The 12,589-nt window shown below is 40.8% G+C and overlaps 1 protein-coding gene across 1 annotated transcript; it reads left to right on the top strand.

Annotated features, from left to right (window-relative positions):
• The first annotated feature begins 689 nt into the window (after positions 1 to 689).
• Positions 690 to 1,601, top strand: LOC120981556 (olfactory receptor 2B2-like). Its single transcript, XM_040411094.1, has one exon. It carries the CDS (start codon positions 690 to 692, stop codon positions 1,599 to 1,601), a length of 912 nt encoding a protein of 303 aa, XP_040267028.1.
• Positions 1,602 to 12,589: the final 10,988 nt, after the last annotated feature.

Raw genomic sequence — 12,589 nt, 5'->3', positions numbered from 1 at the left:
CTGAGATAGACCTAATTTAACGTGCTTCATGATAAAATAATTTGTAACAAACCCAATTTCTTGGCGAAATTTGGCAAAGCGTCTGAATCTAATTTTTCAAAACTTGGCTCATCTCTATACTTTTTATACAAACATTGAAGAGAAGCAAATTTAAAAATTTAAGGATAATTCGTGTTGGCGGATTGATTAGAAAATTATTTGTCATGGCTCAGTAATTGCTCTGGGACAATTAGAGAGTCTGTAAAATGATATATAAGAGCACATCCCAAACAGGTGGCTTTATCTTCATGTTATTGCATTGGAGACCACACCACTGGATTGCTGGACGTCAAGAGGCCTAATCCACAGGTAAAGTAAGAAAAGGAGAACTCGTGTAAGAGAAATATAAATAGCCTAGAGTCTAGAAGCTCTACTCTAAGCTGCTTTCTTTATATTTAGAGCCTCTATGTAGGAGTTTTTATGACAAAATGTCTCAACCTCACAAATATCAAGAGTCCACAATGTCTAATGGATAACAAGATATGACAAAGTACAATGCTTTTTACGCTGTTCCTAGAGTTGACCACAGATCATATGATTATAATAGGAGTACACAATATTCAAAGAGTACTGTCCTTAGCCTTTGCAGGTAAATATGTCATCAAATAAGATTTTATTTTGACTTTTTGTCAGGGTCTCCTTTAAATGTTATGGAACTTTTTAACCAGTCTTCTACCAGATTTATACTTCTCAGTTTTTCCGATATTCCATACTTGAAGGTCCCTGGTTTTATTACCTTCTTGATAATGTACGTCATATCATTGTTAGCAAACCTTCTACTGATAATTGTGGTGAGGATTAGTCCAAAGCTCCACACTCCCATGTATTTCTTTCTCATAAATCTCTCCTTTATTGACATTTGCTTGTCTACCACTGTAATCCCTAAAATCCTACAGAACACATTGGCCAAAGACCAGAGCATCTCTCTACTAGAATGTGCTGTCCAGATGCACTTTCATTTGGCTTTTGGGTCTACAGAGTGTTTCATACTTGTAGTCATGTCCTATGATAGATTTGCTGCCATCTGTAGACCCCTTCACTACAACACTATTATGAGCCAGAAGATGTGCATCAATCTGGCTGCTGCGTCATGGATCTCAAGCTTTATCAACTCTATTTTACAAGTATTCTATACCTTCCAGATGTCCTTCTGCCATACCCACCATGTCAATCATTTCTTTTGTGAGGTACCCGCATTTTTACAAATATCCTGCAGTGATACTTGGCTACATGAGTTGTCAAGTTGTATTGCAGCAGGCATAATAGTTAGTCTATCCTTTCTATTGATTCTGATTTCATATATTCATATTCTGTCCACCATCTTAAAGATCAGGTCTTCTCGTGGAAGGTACAAAGCTCTCTCCACATGTGCCTCCCACATCATTGTGGTGACATTCTACTATGGGACCATCATGAGTCTGTATTTACGTCCACGTTCAAGTTCCTCCCCTGACATAGACAAATCCATCTCCATCCTTTACTCAACCATGACACCCATGCTGAACCCCATCATCTACAGTGTCCGAAATAAAGATGTCAAAGATGCTATAAGAAAGATTTGAGTTAAAGAGGTTCTCCAATCAAATATAATGTAACAAAAATCAAATGAACATGGAAGTTAAACTAATAGGAGTTGATTACTGTAAAACCTCTTTGTCCCTTCTTTGCTCCAAGCTTAGTGCCATTTTTGGACTTGAACTTTAGACCTGACCACTGACATACAAGTGCAGTACTTATTATATTGACCATAGGGCATCTAGCATGGCTACTATACGTTATTAATGTGGACACAAAATAGATCAAAAGGGTCGGCACTGTGTCCAACATTCCAAACCCTGACTCATCAATACTCCACTTGCCGCGTGACAACCGGTGGTGCTCAGCCAAATATAATCTTCAAGAAATGAAAAAAAACACTCACCAAATCTTGTTGCAGCTTTATTGTTTCACATTAAAAACAGGAAAGATGTGGGTACAACACAGTGAAAGGCAACAGCCGTTTCACGCTTTTTACACTTCCTCGGGCCTCAACGTGATGTCGCTGGCGTGCCCACATAATATACGCTCACGTCAGCAACATATCCATGACAACCATAGACAGCTCAATAAAACAATGTAAATAGCATAAAAGGTTACACAAATACCGCTAGATCATTCCTATCATTTAGTCCTAAAGGACCCATTGCATTTGTTTTGATAATCCAAGAAGCTTTTTTTTGTAACAGGATGAGGTTCCTGTCCCTTCCACGAACTGGGGCTTTCACCACCTCTATTCCTGCGTATGTTAATGCATCACTTTTTTCTTCATGCTCCTCATATAAACTCACCTAAAGAATTATTAGGAACACCTGTTCTATTTCTCATTAATGCAATTATCTAGTCAACCAATCACATGGCAGTTGCTTCAATGCATTTAGGAGGGTGTTCCTGGTCAAGACAATCTCCTGAACTCCAAACTGAATGTCAGAATGGGAAAGAAAGGTGATTTAAGCAATTTTGAGCGTGGCATGGTTGGTGGTGCCAGACGGGCCGATCTGAGTATTTCACAATCTGCTCAGTTACTGGGATTTTCACGCACAACCATTTCTAGGGTTTACAAAGAATGGTGTAAAAAAGGGAATAACATCCAGTATGCGGCAGTCCTGTGGGCAAAAATTCCTTGTGGATGCTAGAGGTCAGAGGAGAATGGGCCGACTGATTCAAGCTGATAGAAGAGCAACGTTGACTGAAATAACCACTCGTTACAACCGAGGTATGCAGCAAAGCATTTGTGAAGCCACAACATGCACAACCTTGAGGCGGATGGGCTACAACAGCAGAAGACCCCACCGGGTACCACTCATCTCCACTACAAATAGGAAAAAGTGGCTACAATTTGCACGAGCTCACCAAAATTGGACTGTTGAAGACTGGAAAAATGTTGCCTGGTCTGATGAGTCTCGATTTCTGTTGAGACATTCAAATGGTAGAGTCCGAATTTGGCGTAAACAGAATGAGAACATGTATCCATCTTCTGATGGCTACTTCCAGCAGGATAATGCACCATGTCACAAAGCTCGAATCATTTCAAATTGGTTTCTTGAACATGACAATGAGTTCACTGTACTAAAATGCCCCCCACAGTCACCAGATCTCAACCCAATAGAGCATCTTTGGGATGTGGTGGAACGGGAGCTTCGTGCCCTGGATGTGCATTCCTCAAATCTCCATCAACTGCAAGATGCTATCCTATCAATATGGGCCAACATTTCTAAAGAATGCTATCAGCACCTTGTTGAATCAATGCCACGTAGAATTAAGGCAGTTCTGAAGGCAAAAGGGGGTCCAACAAAGTATTAGTATGGTGTTCCTAATAATTCTTTAGGTGAGTGTATATGCTCAATCAATCTTGGTGATCCTATACCTGTCTCTATGGACCTACTATGCTCCCTAAATCTTACATATAGGCATCTAATCTACGTTATTAATATAGCATGCCATTTCGTACACCTACTATTAGACTGTTGTTGCTGTTTTGTGGCATGCTATAATATTGGTGAAGTCTGGTAGTGGTCAGGTCAAGATAACAAGTGCTACCTCTGTAGCTTAAAACTCATGGGTTTTGATCGAAAATCTATAAAAGATTCTGCCGTCCCCACACATCACCATCAACCATTAGATGAGTTGAGTTGAGCTATCATCTTGAAATTGGTTTCATGTCCGATTTGGCAAATTCTTCAAAAAATTTGATTCTGATCTGAATCGATTATACGCAAATATGCTCTGACATATCCTAGGACTCAGATTTTTATGTAAAGATGTTATCCCTTTTTGTTGACTTTTTATGTTTTTTTGCTCTCCCGTTTTAAGCTCTTGAATGCAATGACAGCAATGGCAAATGATGTCAGATCTATGTGTAAACGCATGACAGCGTATTTAAAAGCACAATGCATCGTTCTTCTTATTAGAAAGCTTCCAAAAATTGTCAGGGCCAATGATGATTAAACACACATGGTGTTATGGGGAAAAAACTGTGGCTTGTTGGGACCAAGCATCCAAAAATGATGCCTTAACTTGGGCATATCCCTTCCGTGTTTATGCACTCACTAGTGTTAGTTGTCAGAAGAAATAGTGGCTTGTTCTGAACAAGCCTGGAAAAAGCCTCTCTTTTAATTGGGAGCAGCAGCAGTACAGTGTGGATGGCAATAGTAGTGGCAGTAGTAGCAACAAAGCATGGAAGAGACAAGGCAGTAGATGTGTGTAAGGCTGTTTAGGTTTAGTAGTAGTAGTAGTGGGCAGCTCTGTAGCGGTAATGATAGTGGTGCTGTATCCTGCTCCAAGAGTCGTCATAATAACAATTAACAAAATGTATATGCTTTAATATGTAATACCTGTGTACGTGGTAATCACAGTCCATATTTTAGCCACTATTAAATAGGTCTGGTGTCACCCTCCATGTAAAAGAGACCAGAACATTTTAGAGGTAGCCTACAGCAGTCTATTTCAATGCTGTGCTGTGACATTGCTGAAGATGGAGAGTCCAATAGTCAGACATAATAGTTGGAGAAAAGAAGAAGTGGGCAACATGTCAATATACACCATGAGTAATTTTGCATAGTGATGAGCGGAATAGGCAATATTCGAATTCGCCATATTTCGCAAATTTTTGGCCGAATATTTGCCATAAATACGCAAATTCGAGAATTCGTGATCTCCAGTTATTATTTTCTTGATTGCGAAAATCTGCATTGTAATATATTCGCGATAAAAATTCACGATTAGAATATTCGCGATCAACACTAAGGGGTAGGCAACTTTCCTATTGGTTGCTAGGGATGTTGCTAAGTGACGATATTCATGATAAATTTGCAATAAATTTGCCATAAATTCGCAATTGGAATATTCGCGATGAACACTATTCGCGAATACGAAAATATAGCACTATATTCTAAATATTAGCAAATTCTCGAAGTGGCGATATTCGCAATTAAAATTCGAATATTCGCGCTCAACACTAATTTTATAGGCAGCAAACCAATTGCAATCACCACTCAGCCATTGGGCTGTGACAATTGACTGTAAGGACACTGAGTGCCACCCACAGAATGGCTGTCCATCACATTGCCTGTCATTCTAAGTTTGCAGAGCTACGCCTTTGCCACGTCCATGTCCATGATGACATCCGTGACAAGATGGTGAGTGGTTCATCCATGAAGTCCATGAAAGATCTCTGTTTGGTCCATGTGTCCATTTTTTCCCCAGACACTGCTAGACTAAAAATTAGGCTTCAGATCACACTCTACCAATGATCCGTGAAAACCACAGACCAAACAAAAGTAGCATCCGTGTTGTGGTTTTCATGGACTCATAGACAATAATTTGCATGAGTAACCACAGACCCAAGTTCAATGGAAAATCACTGATGTGTGTGAACACGAGGACACACATACGCCTCATTCACATGTCAGTGATTCACGTGAGTCTAGATAGCAAATATTTTGGTCTGCAAAATTTTATTCCATCATAAAATAAAAACTTGCACACCTAAGACATTATAGAAACATACAAAATCTCAACCAAAAGTAATATTTTAATTAATAAAAAAAAACTAATATTATGATTATTTTTTCCATGGCTAAAGTTTAAGAAATAGTTTTTTAGGCTTCTTCTGGATCAACGAGAGCAAACTTTTATTTATTAATGGAGATGCCGTATATCTTTCATATCCATTCTATCTATATAGTGTAAGAAGGAACAAGGAACCGTCATTGACGGAAGATACGTGTCACCGAGGTTCCTGGCCTCGGTGAGGTAAGAACCGGATTTTTTCCTGAAGTGTCAGTCCTGTAGTGCAGTCTGACACTTCAGCTGTTAGTATGGAATAAAACACTGAACTTTGATTTACATCCTTGTTTTTGCCTCTGTACTGCGTCCGCTTACCCTGCCTACCGGAGCGAATCCCCACAATAGTTATGAAATAAGTAAAGTGTGCCTAATAATACTGATGCTTATTTTTTAAGAATAAACCAATAAAAAATAATGTATAGCAGCGGAACATTATTGCCGTAATTGTGTGGGGATCATTTGAAAAAAAAATCTTCTTCTGAGAGCAATCAGGATACGGATATGATCATATTTAAGGCTGAACACTGCACACTTCATATTTGCTCCAATCTACAGGAGCTTCCAGCATCATTCTACTTCTAAGTCAATGACCGATACTGCAACTGAAGAGGAGATCCATTCGGCCTGCCGAACCACAGTTCCCATATTGTGGCTCACCATAACATAGTCCTAATAATTGCTTGAGTGCATGAAACATTGCAATTTGACCGGCAGAAATTTAGAGAACACAGTAAGTTGAGGCATCAGTTAGGACTTTTTATCTATTTTGAGTAAAAATAAATAAAAAATACAAATTAAAACTCAATTTAAAGTTAAATATTTTTCAAATTGGGTAAAAAGTTTTCTGCATGCGGAACTGCTGATCTATACTCCTTTTCATTCTGATAGGACAAAATCTACATTATTGAAGTTATTTTTGTATGTTTTGCATTTTTATTAGTTATCATTTTATGGGTTTATATAGCGCCATCTCATTTCATAGTAAGGGCTCATGCCCACGACCATATTTTTTCTGCAATGTGCCACTTTTTCAGGGATAGCATGCAAACCCATTTTTATTTTTCAACATTTTTATTTAATATTCATTTGGCATTTGAAAAGGTTTTATTTTTGATCAACTGAATAGAGATGAATAGCTGAGTAGAGCTGAGAACATGTAGAGGACCTACCATTCCATACTACAAAGCCATAGGCATTCCATGCACCCTAGTATGTTGTCTGAATTTGCATGGACTGTACCTCATTAGGCTGTCCTGGGCCAAAATGGGCAGGGTGGGTTTCAGCATTCGTGGGGCAGGGTTTTCATGCCACAGATTTACCAGCTACATGTTTTGTATGTTCACAGCACCACATTATGCAGCTTGTCCATGCTTCTAGAGTAGGTTACCTCCATAATATAGCATCCAGTGGAGCACATCACATCTTTGTGAAGCTGGAGGCATGCATAGGTGCAGCATAGTGGGGCCCTATACTTTTTTTGGTGCTATGTTCTCATTTCCAAAAAATTCTGAGGTTGTATGGCGTAGCAATGCAACTCCTGCTCCTCTACTGTGTCCTTTATGCTGAGCTTGGGCTGTCACCTACTGTGTCAGCTGTATGTGATGTACAGTATCTCTATGAAGTTTAAATGTGAGTGGTGATGATGGGTGTGGGAAAGAGAAGAGTTTTGCACTTTGGAAGTTTATTAATAGTAAAAATATATATATATATATTTGTTGGCCTCCACCAACATTTTTGAAACCACAATGGGGAAGTGATGGAAATATCTTAACAAACTGGATGCCTCCTCCCATTGCTTGATCATGTCATTGCCCACCTCCTAGTGGCTTCTTGTGTTGAGCAGTGTGGTGGCTCCAGTAGTTTGAGCTGGTGTCTTAGAGCAGTGAAGCCCTTGGTTCAAATCTGATCAAGAGCAGCACTAGCATGCAGTTTGTGTGTTCTCCCTGGATTAAATGAGTGAACAAAACAAATTGGCTTTGAACCAAGCATCCCAGTGCTATCTACTAAGCCACCATGTTGCCCAACACACAAAAGCATTTTTGAAAACTCAGTGGGCGTGATGAAAATATGCCTCCTCCCATTGCTTGATCATGTCATTGCTCACCTCCTAGTGGTTTCTTGTGTTGGCTCTAGTGGTTGGTGCAGGTGTCTTAGAGCAGTGAGGCCCTTGGTTCAAATCCAAGCAAGGGTGAGATATGCATGGAGAATGAGTGCTGTCTGATAATTGGTGATAAGATGGAAATGTGTGTAGTAATTTGGTGTGTGATGACAAAAGGGACTATGTTTGAGGGTTGGTTGTGTTTGGACGTGAGGTAGGAAAAAAACTAAAGTTTTGGCAATGAAATTTGCCTCACTTCATAGTGTTCTCTAAAAAGAGCTGCCATGTGAGTGAAATCATGGTGGCTCAGTGGTTAGCACTGGTGTATTGCTAGTGCTGGGATCTTTGGTTCAAATCTCATTAGAGACCATACCTACCTGGAGTTTGTGGGATTTCCTTTGGTTTTGGTTTATACTTGACCGTAAGAGGTAGCAATGGTTATATAATATATTGAGCAAAAATAAATTGGATTTGAACCAAGGATCCTAGCACTGCAAGCCTCCACCAACATTTTTGAAACCACAATGGGGAAGTGATGGAAATATCTTAACAAACTGGATGCCTCCTCTCATTGCTCGATCATGTCACTGCCCACCTCCTAGTGGCTTCTTGTGTGGTGGCTCGAGTAGTTGGAGCTGGTGTCTCAGAGCAGTGAGGCCCTTGTTTCAAATCTGATCAAGAGCAGCACTAGCATGCAGTTTGTGTGTTCTCCCTGGATTAAATGAGTGAACAAAACAAATTGCATTTGAACCAGCATCCCAGTGCTATCTACTAAGCCACCATGTTGCCCAACACACAAAAACATTTTTGAAAACTCAGTGGGCGTGATGAAAATATGCCTCCTCCCATTGCTTGATCATGTCATTGCTCACCTCCTATTGGTTTCTTGTGTTGTGCTGTGTGTTGGCTCTAGTGGTTGGTGCATGTGTCTTAGAACAGTGAGGCCCTTGGTTCAAATCAAAGCAAGGGTGAGATATGCATGGAGAATGAGTGCTGTCTGATAATTGGTGATAAGATGGAAATGTGTGTAGTAATTTGGTGTGTGATGACAAAAGGGACTATGTTTGAGGGTTCGTTGTGTTTGGACGTGAGGTAGGAAAAAAACTAAAGTTTTGGCAATGAAATTTGCCTCACTTCATAGTGTTCTCAAAAAAGAGCGGCCATGTGAGTGAAATCATGGTGGCTCAGTGGTTAGCGCTGGTGTATTGCTAGTGCTGGGATCTCTGGTTCAAATCTGATTAGAGACCATACCTACCTGGAGTTTGTGGGATTTCCTTTGGTTTTGGTTTATACTTGACCGTAAGAGGTAGCAATGGTTATATAATATATTGAGCAAAAATAAATTGGATTTGAACCAAGGATCCTAGCACTGCAAGCCTCCACCAACATTTTTGAAACCACAATGGGGAAGTGATGGAAATATCTTAACAAACTGGATGCCTCCTCCCATTGCTCGATCATGTCACTGCCCACCTCCTAGTGGCTCCTAGTGGCTTCTTGTGTTGAGCAGTGTGGTGGCTCCTGTGGAGCTGGTGTCTTAGATCAGTGAGGCCCTTGGTTCAAATCTGATCAAGAGCATGCAGTTTGTGTGTTCTCTCTGGATTAAATGGGTGAGCAAAACAAATTGCATTTGAACCAAGCATCCCAGTGCTATCTACTAAGCCACCATGTTGCCCAACACACAAAAGCATTTTTGAAAACACGGTGAGCCTGATGGAAATAACACAACAATGGAACCTGGTCCTCCTCCCCTTGCTGGGTCATGTCATCATTTACCTCAGAGTGGTTTCTTATGTTAGCAGCGCTCACCACTGAGCCACCATACTAGAGTGGTGAAGTCATTGGTTCAAATCTGAAAAAGAGTGGTTGTGGGAAAGCAAAGGCTATATATCTATGAAGTTTGAATGTGAGTGGTGATGATGGGTGTGGGAAAGAGACGAGTTTTGCACTTTGGAAGTTTATTAATAGTAAAAAAATAAAAAAAATACTAAGTATTTGTTGGCCTCCACCAACATTTTTGAAACCACAATGGGGGTGATGGAAATATCTTAAACTGGATGCCTCCTCCCATTGCTCGATCATGTCACTGCCCACCTCCTAGTGGCTTCTTGTGTTGAGCAGTGTGGTGGCTCCAGTAGTTGGAGCTGGTGTCTCAGAGCAGTGAAGCCTTTGTTTCAAATCTGATCACGAGCAGCACTAGCATGCAGTTTGTGTGTTCTCCCTGGATTAAATGGGTGAGCAAAACAAATTGGCTTTGAACCAAGCATCCCAGAGCTATCTACTAAGCCACCATGTTGCCCAACACACAAAAGCATTTTTGAAAACACAGTGGGTGTAATGGAAAAATGCCTCCTCCCATTGCTCGTTCATGTCATTGCTCACCCCCGAGTGGTCTCTTGTGTTGAGCGGTGTGGTGGCTCCAGTGATTGGTGCTGGTTTCTCAGAGCAGTGAGGTCCTTGGTTCAAATCTGACCAAGGGTGAGATCTGCATATAGAGTAAGTGGTTAGGATTGATGTCTTAGAGCAGTGAGGTCCTTGGTTCAAATCTGATCAAGAGCATCACTTGCATGAAGCTTGTGTGTTCTCCCTGGATTAAATGGGAGAACAAATTGGATTTGAACCAAGCATCCCAGTGCTATCCACTAAGCCACCATGTTGCCCAACACACACAAAAGCATTTTTGAAAACACAGTGAGCATAATGGACATAACAATAAAGCCAAATAAGGCCTCCTCCCCTTGTTGGGTCATGTCCTCATTTACCTTCAGAGTGGTTTCCTATGTTAGCAGCGCTCACCATGCTACCATCTTAGAGTGATGAAGTCATTGGCTCAAATGTGAGCAAGAGTGGTTGCGGGAGAGCAAGGTCTAATTCTCTATGAAGTTTGAATGTGAGTGGTGATGATGGGTATGGGTGTGGGAAAGAGAAGAGTTTTGGACTTAGGTTTTTTAATAGTTAAAAAAATACTAAGTATTTGTTGGCCTCCACCAACATTTCTGAAACCACTATGGGGCTGATGGAAATATCTTAACAAACTGGATGCCTACTCCCATTGCTCGATCATGCCATTGATCACCTCCTAGGGGGTCTCTTGTGTTAAGCAGTGTGGTGGCTCCAGTGGTTAGGATTGATGTCTTAGAGCAGTGAGGTCCTTGGTTCAAATCTGATCAAGAGCATCACTTGCATGAAGCATGTGTGTTCTCCCTGGATTAAATGGGAGAGCAAATTGGATTTGAACCAAGCATCCCAGTGCTATCCACTAAGCCACCATGTTGCCCAACACACACAAATGAATTTTTGAAAACACAGTGGGCGTGATGGAAATATGCCTCCTCTTTGCTTGAACATGTCATTGCCCACCTTCTAGTGGTTTCTTGTGTTGGATGGTGTGGTGGCTCTAGCGGTTGGTGCTGGTGTCTTAGAGCAATGAGGTCCTTGGTTCAAATCTGAGCAATGGTAAGAGCAAGTGCTGTCTGATAATTGGTTGTGAGTGGTGGTAATTTGGTGTGAGACGGATAAAGTGAATATGTTTGGAGATCAGCAAGTGCTCTCTGATAATAGGTTGTGACATGGAGGAAGTGAATATGTTTGGAGGTCAGCTGTGAGAGGAAAAGAAGTATGTTTGAGTGTTGAGAAAGAGCGTGAGGTAAGATTTAAAAGAAAGTAACTTTTGGACTTAGTTTTTAAAAATTATATATATATATTCTGGTTGTTCCTTGGTCTCCACCCAGGGAGACCACCATTTAATTGTATTTGAATTGCACAAAGAACACTTTCCTTCATCTCTTACCACCAATCTGCACCTTTCAGGAGAACACAGAACCTCCATCAGATAACAGCATTGGGTGGATTTGAACCGGGGAGCCTCGCAACCGAAAGACACCTGTGCTTGACCACTGAGCCACCACTCAGCTCAGTACTAGTAAGTCCAAGGAGGTGAATGATGACATGTACCAGCAACGGGAGGAGAGCCTATATGTCAGAGATAAGCAACCTCCAGCTGTTCTGAAACTACAACTCCCAGAATCCTCCTTTCACTTCTATAGTGGTTAGAACAGCAAAGTAAGCGTGCATGCTGGGAGTGCTGAAGGTGATGAGATATCTATGTAGTTCCAGGTTTTCTTAATGTTTCTAAGCCTAGCACTCCCTGGTGAAATACATGACCCAAGTACCCCAAGGCTATTATCATACAGTACACTGCCTATAAGAAGTACAGCATGAGGACACTGTACTATTAAAGGCAGGGTTACCCTGAGTACACATAGCGCAGGCTTGATTACAGGAGTCAAATGGGCAATGTCTCATAAGAGCAGCAATAACCAGTAAGTGAACTCTTTGGAAGGATCCTCTCACCAGCTCTAACCTGAGAGGTATCAGTGACTTATCCCCCTCCACCTCCAAAGAATCCTCAGGTTTTATAGAGCAGCCAAGCAAGTGTGCATGATGGGAGATGTAGTTTCACAACACCTGGAGTGCCAGAGGTTGCTGAACCCTGGTGTAGACCACAATACTTCAGAAACCACAAAAAAAAATGGGAGAATATCTAAAGGAGACACAAATATTTATAGTCATCTCATCACCATATAAAGGGATGAGGAACAGAGAAGAAGCTGGATAAAGAACATATAGTGCCGACATACAGTGCTTTTAATATTATTAGTGTTGAGCAAATCAAACTCCACAAATTGAATCCAAATTTCCTGGAAAATTTATTTCACCGCAAAGACAAATTTCATTGTGCTTCATGGTAGCAAATCAGTTTTCCCTGAAACACAGTAAAGCGGTAATTTGATTGCAAATAGTGTTTAACGAACTTGCGTTTTAAAGTACGTTGTACAAGGTTTGGGT

The sequence above is a fragment of the Bufo bufo genome, chromosome 11 (genome assembly GCF_905171765.1).
Source record: "Bufo bufo chromosome 11, aBufBuf1.1, whole genome shotgun sequence".
NCBI classification, from domain to species: Eukaryota; Metazoa; Chordata; class Amphibia; order Anura; family Bufonidae; genus Bufo; species Bufo bufo.
Note: the sequence above shows the minus strand (reverse complement) of the source record. Positions and strands in the feature narration are given on the sequence as shown.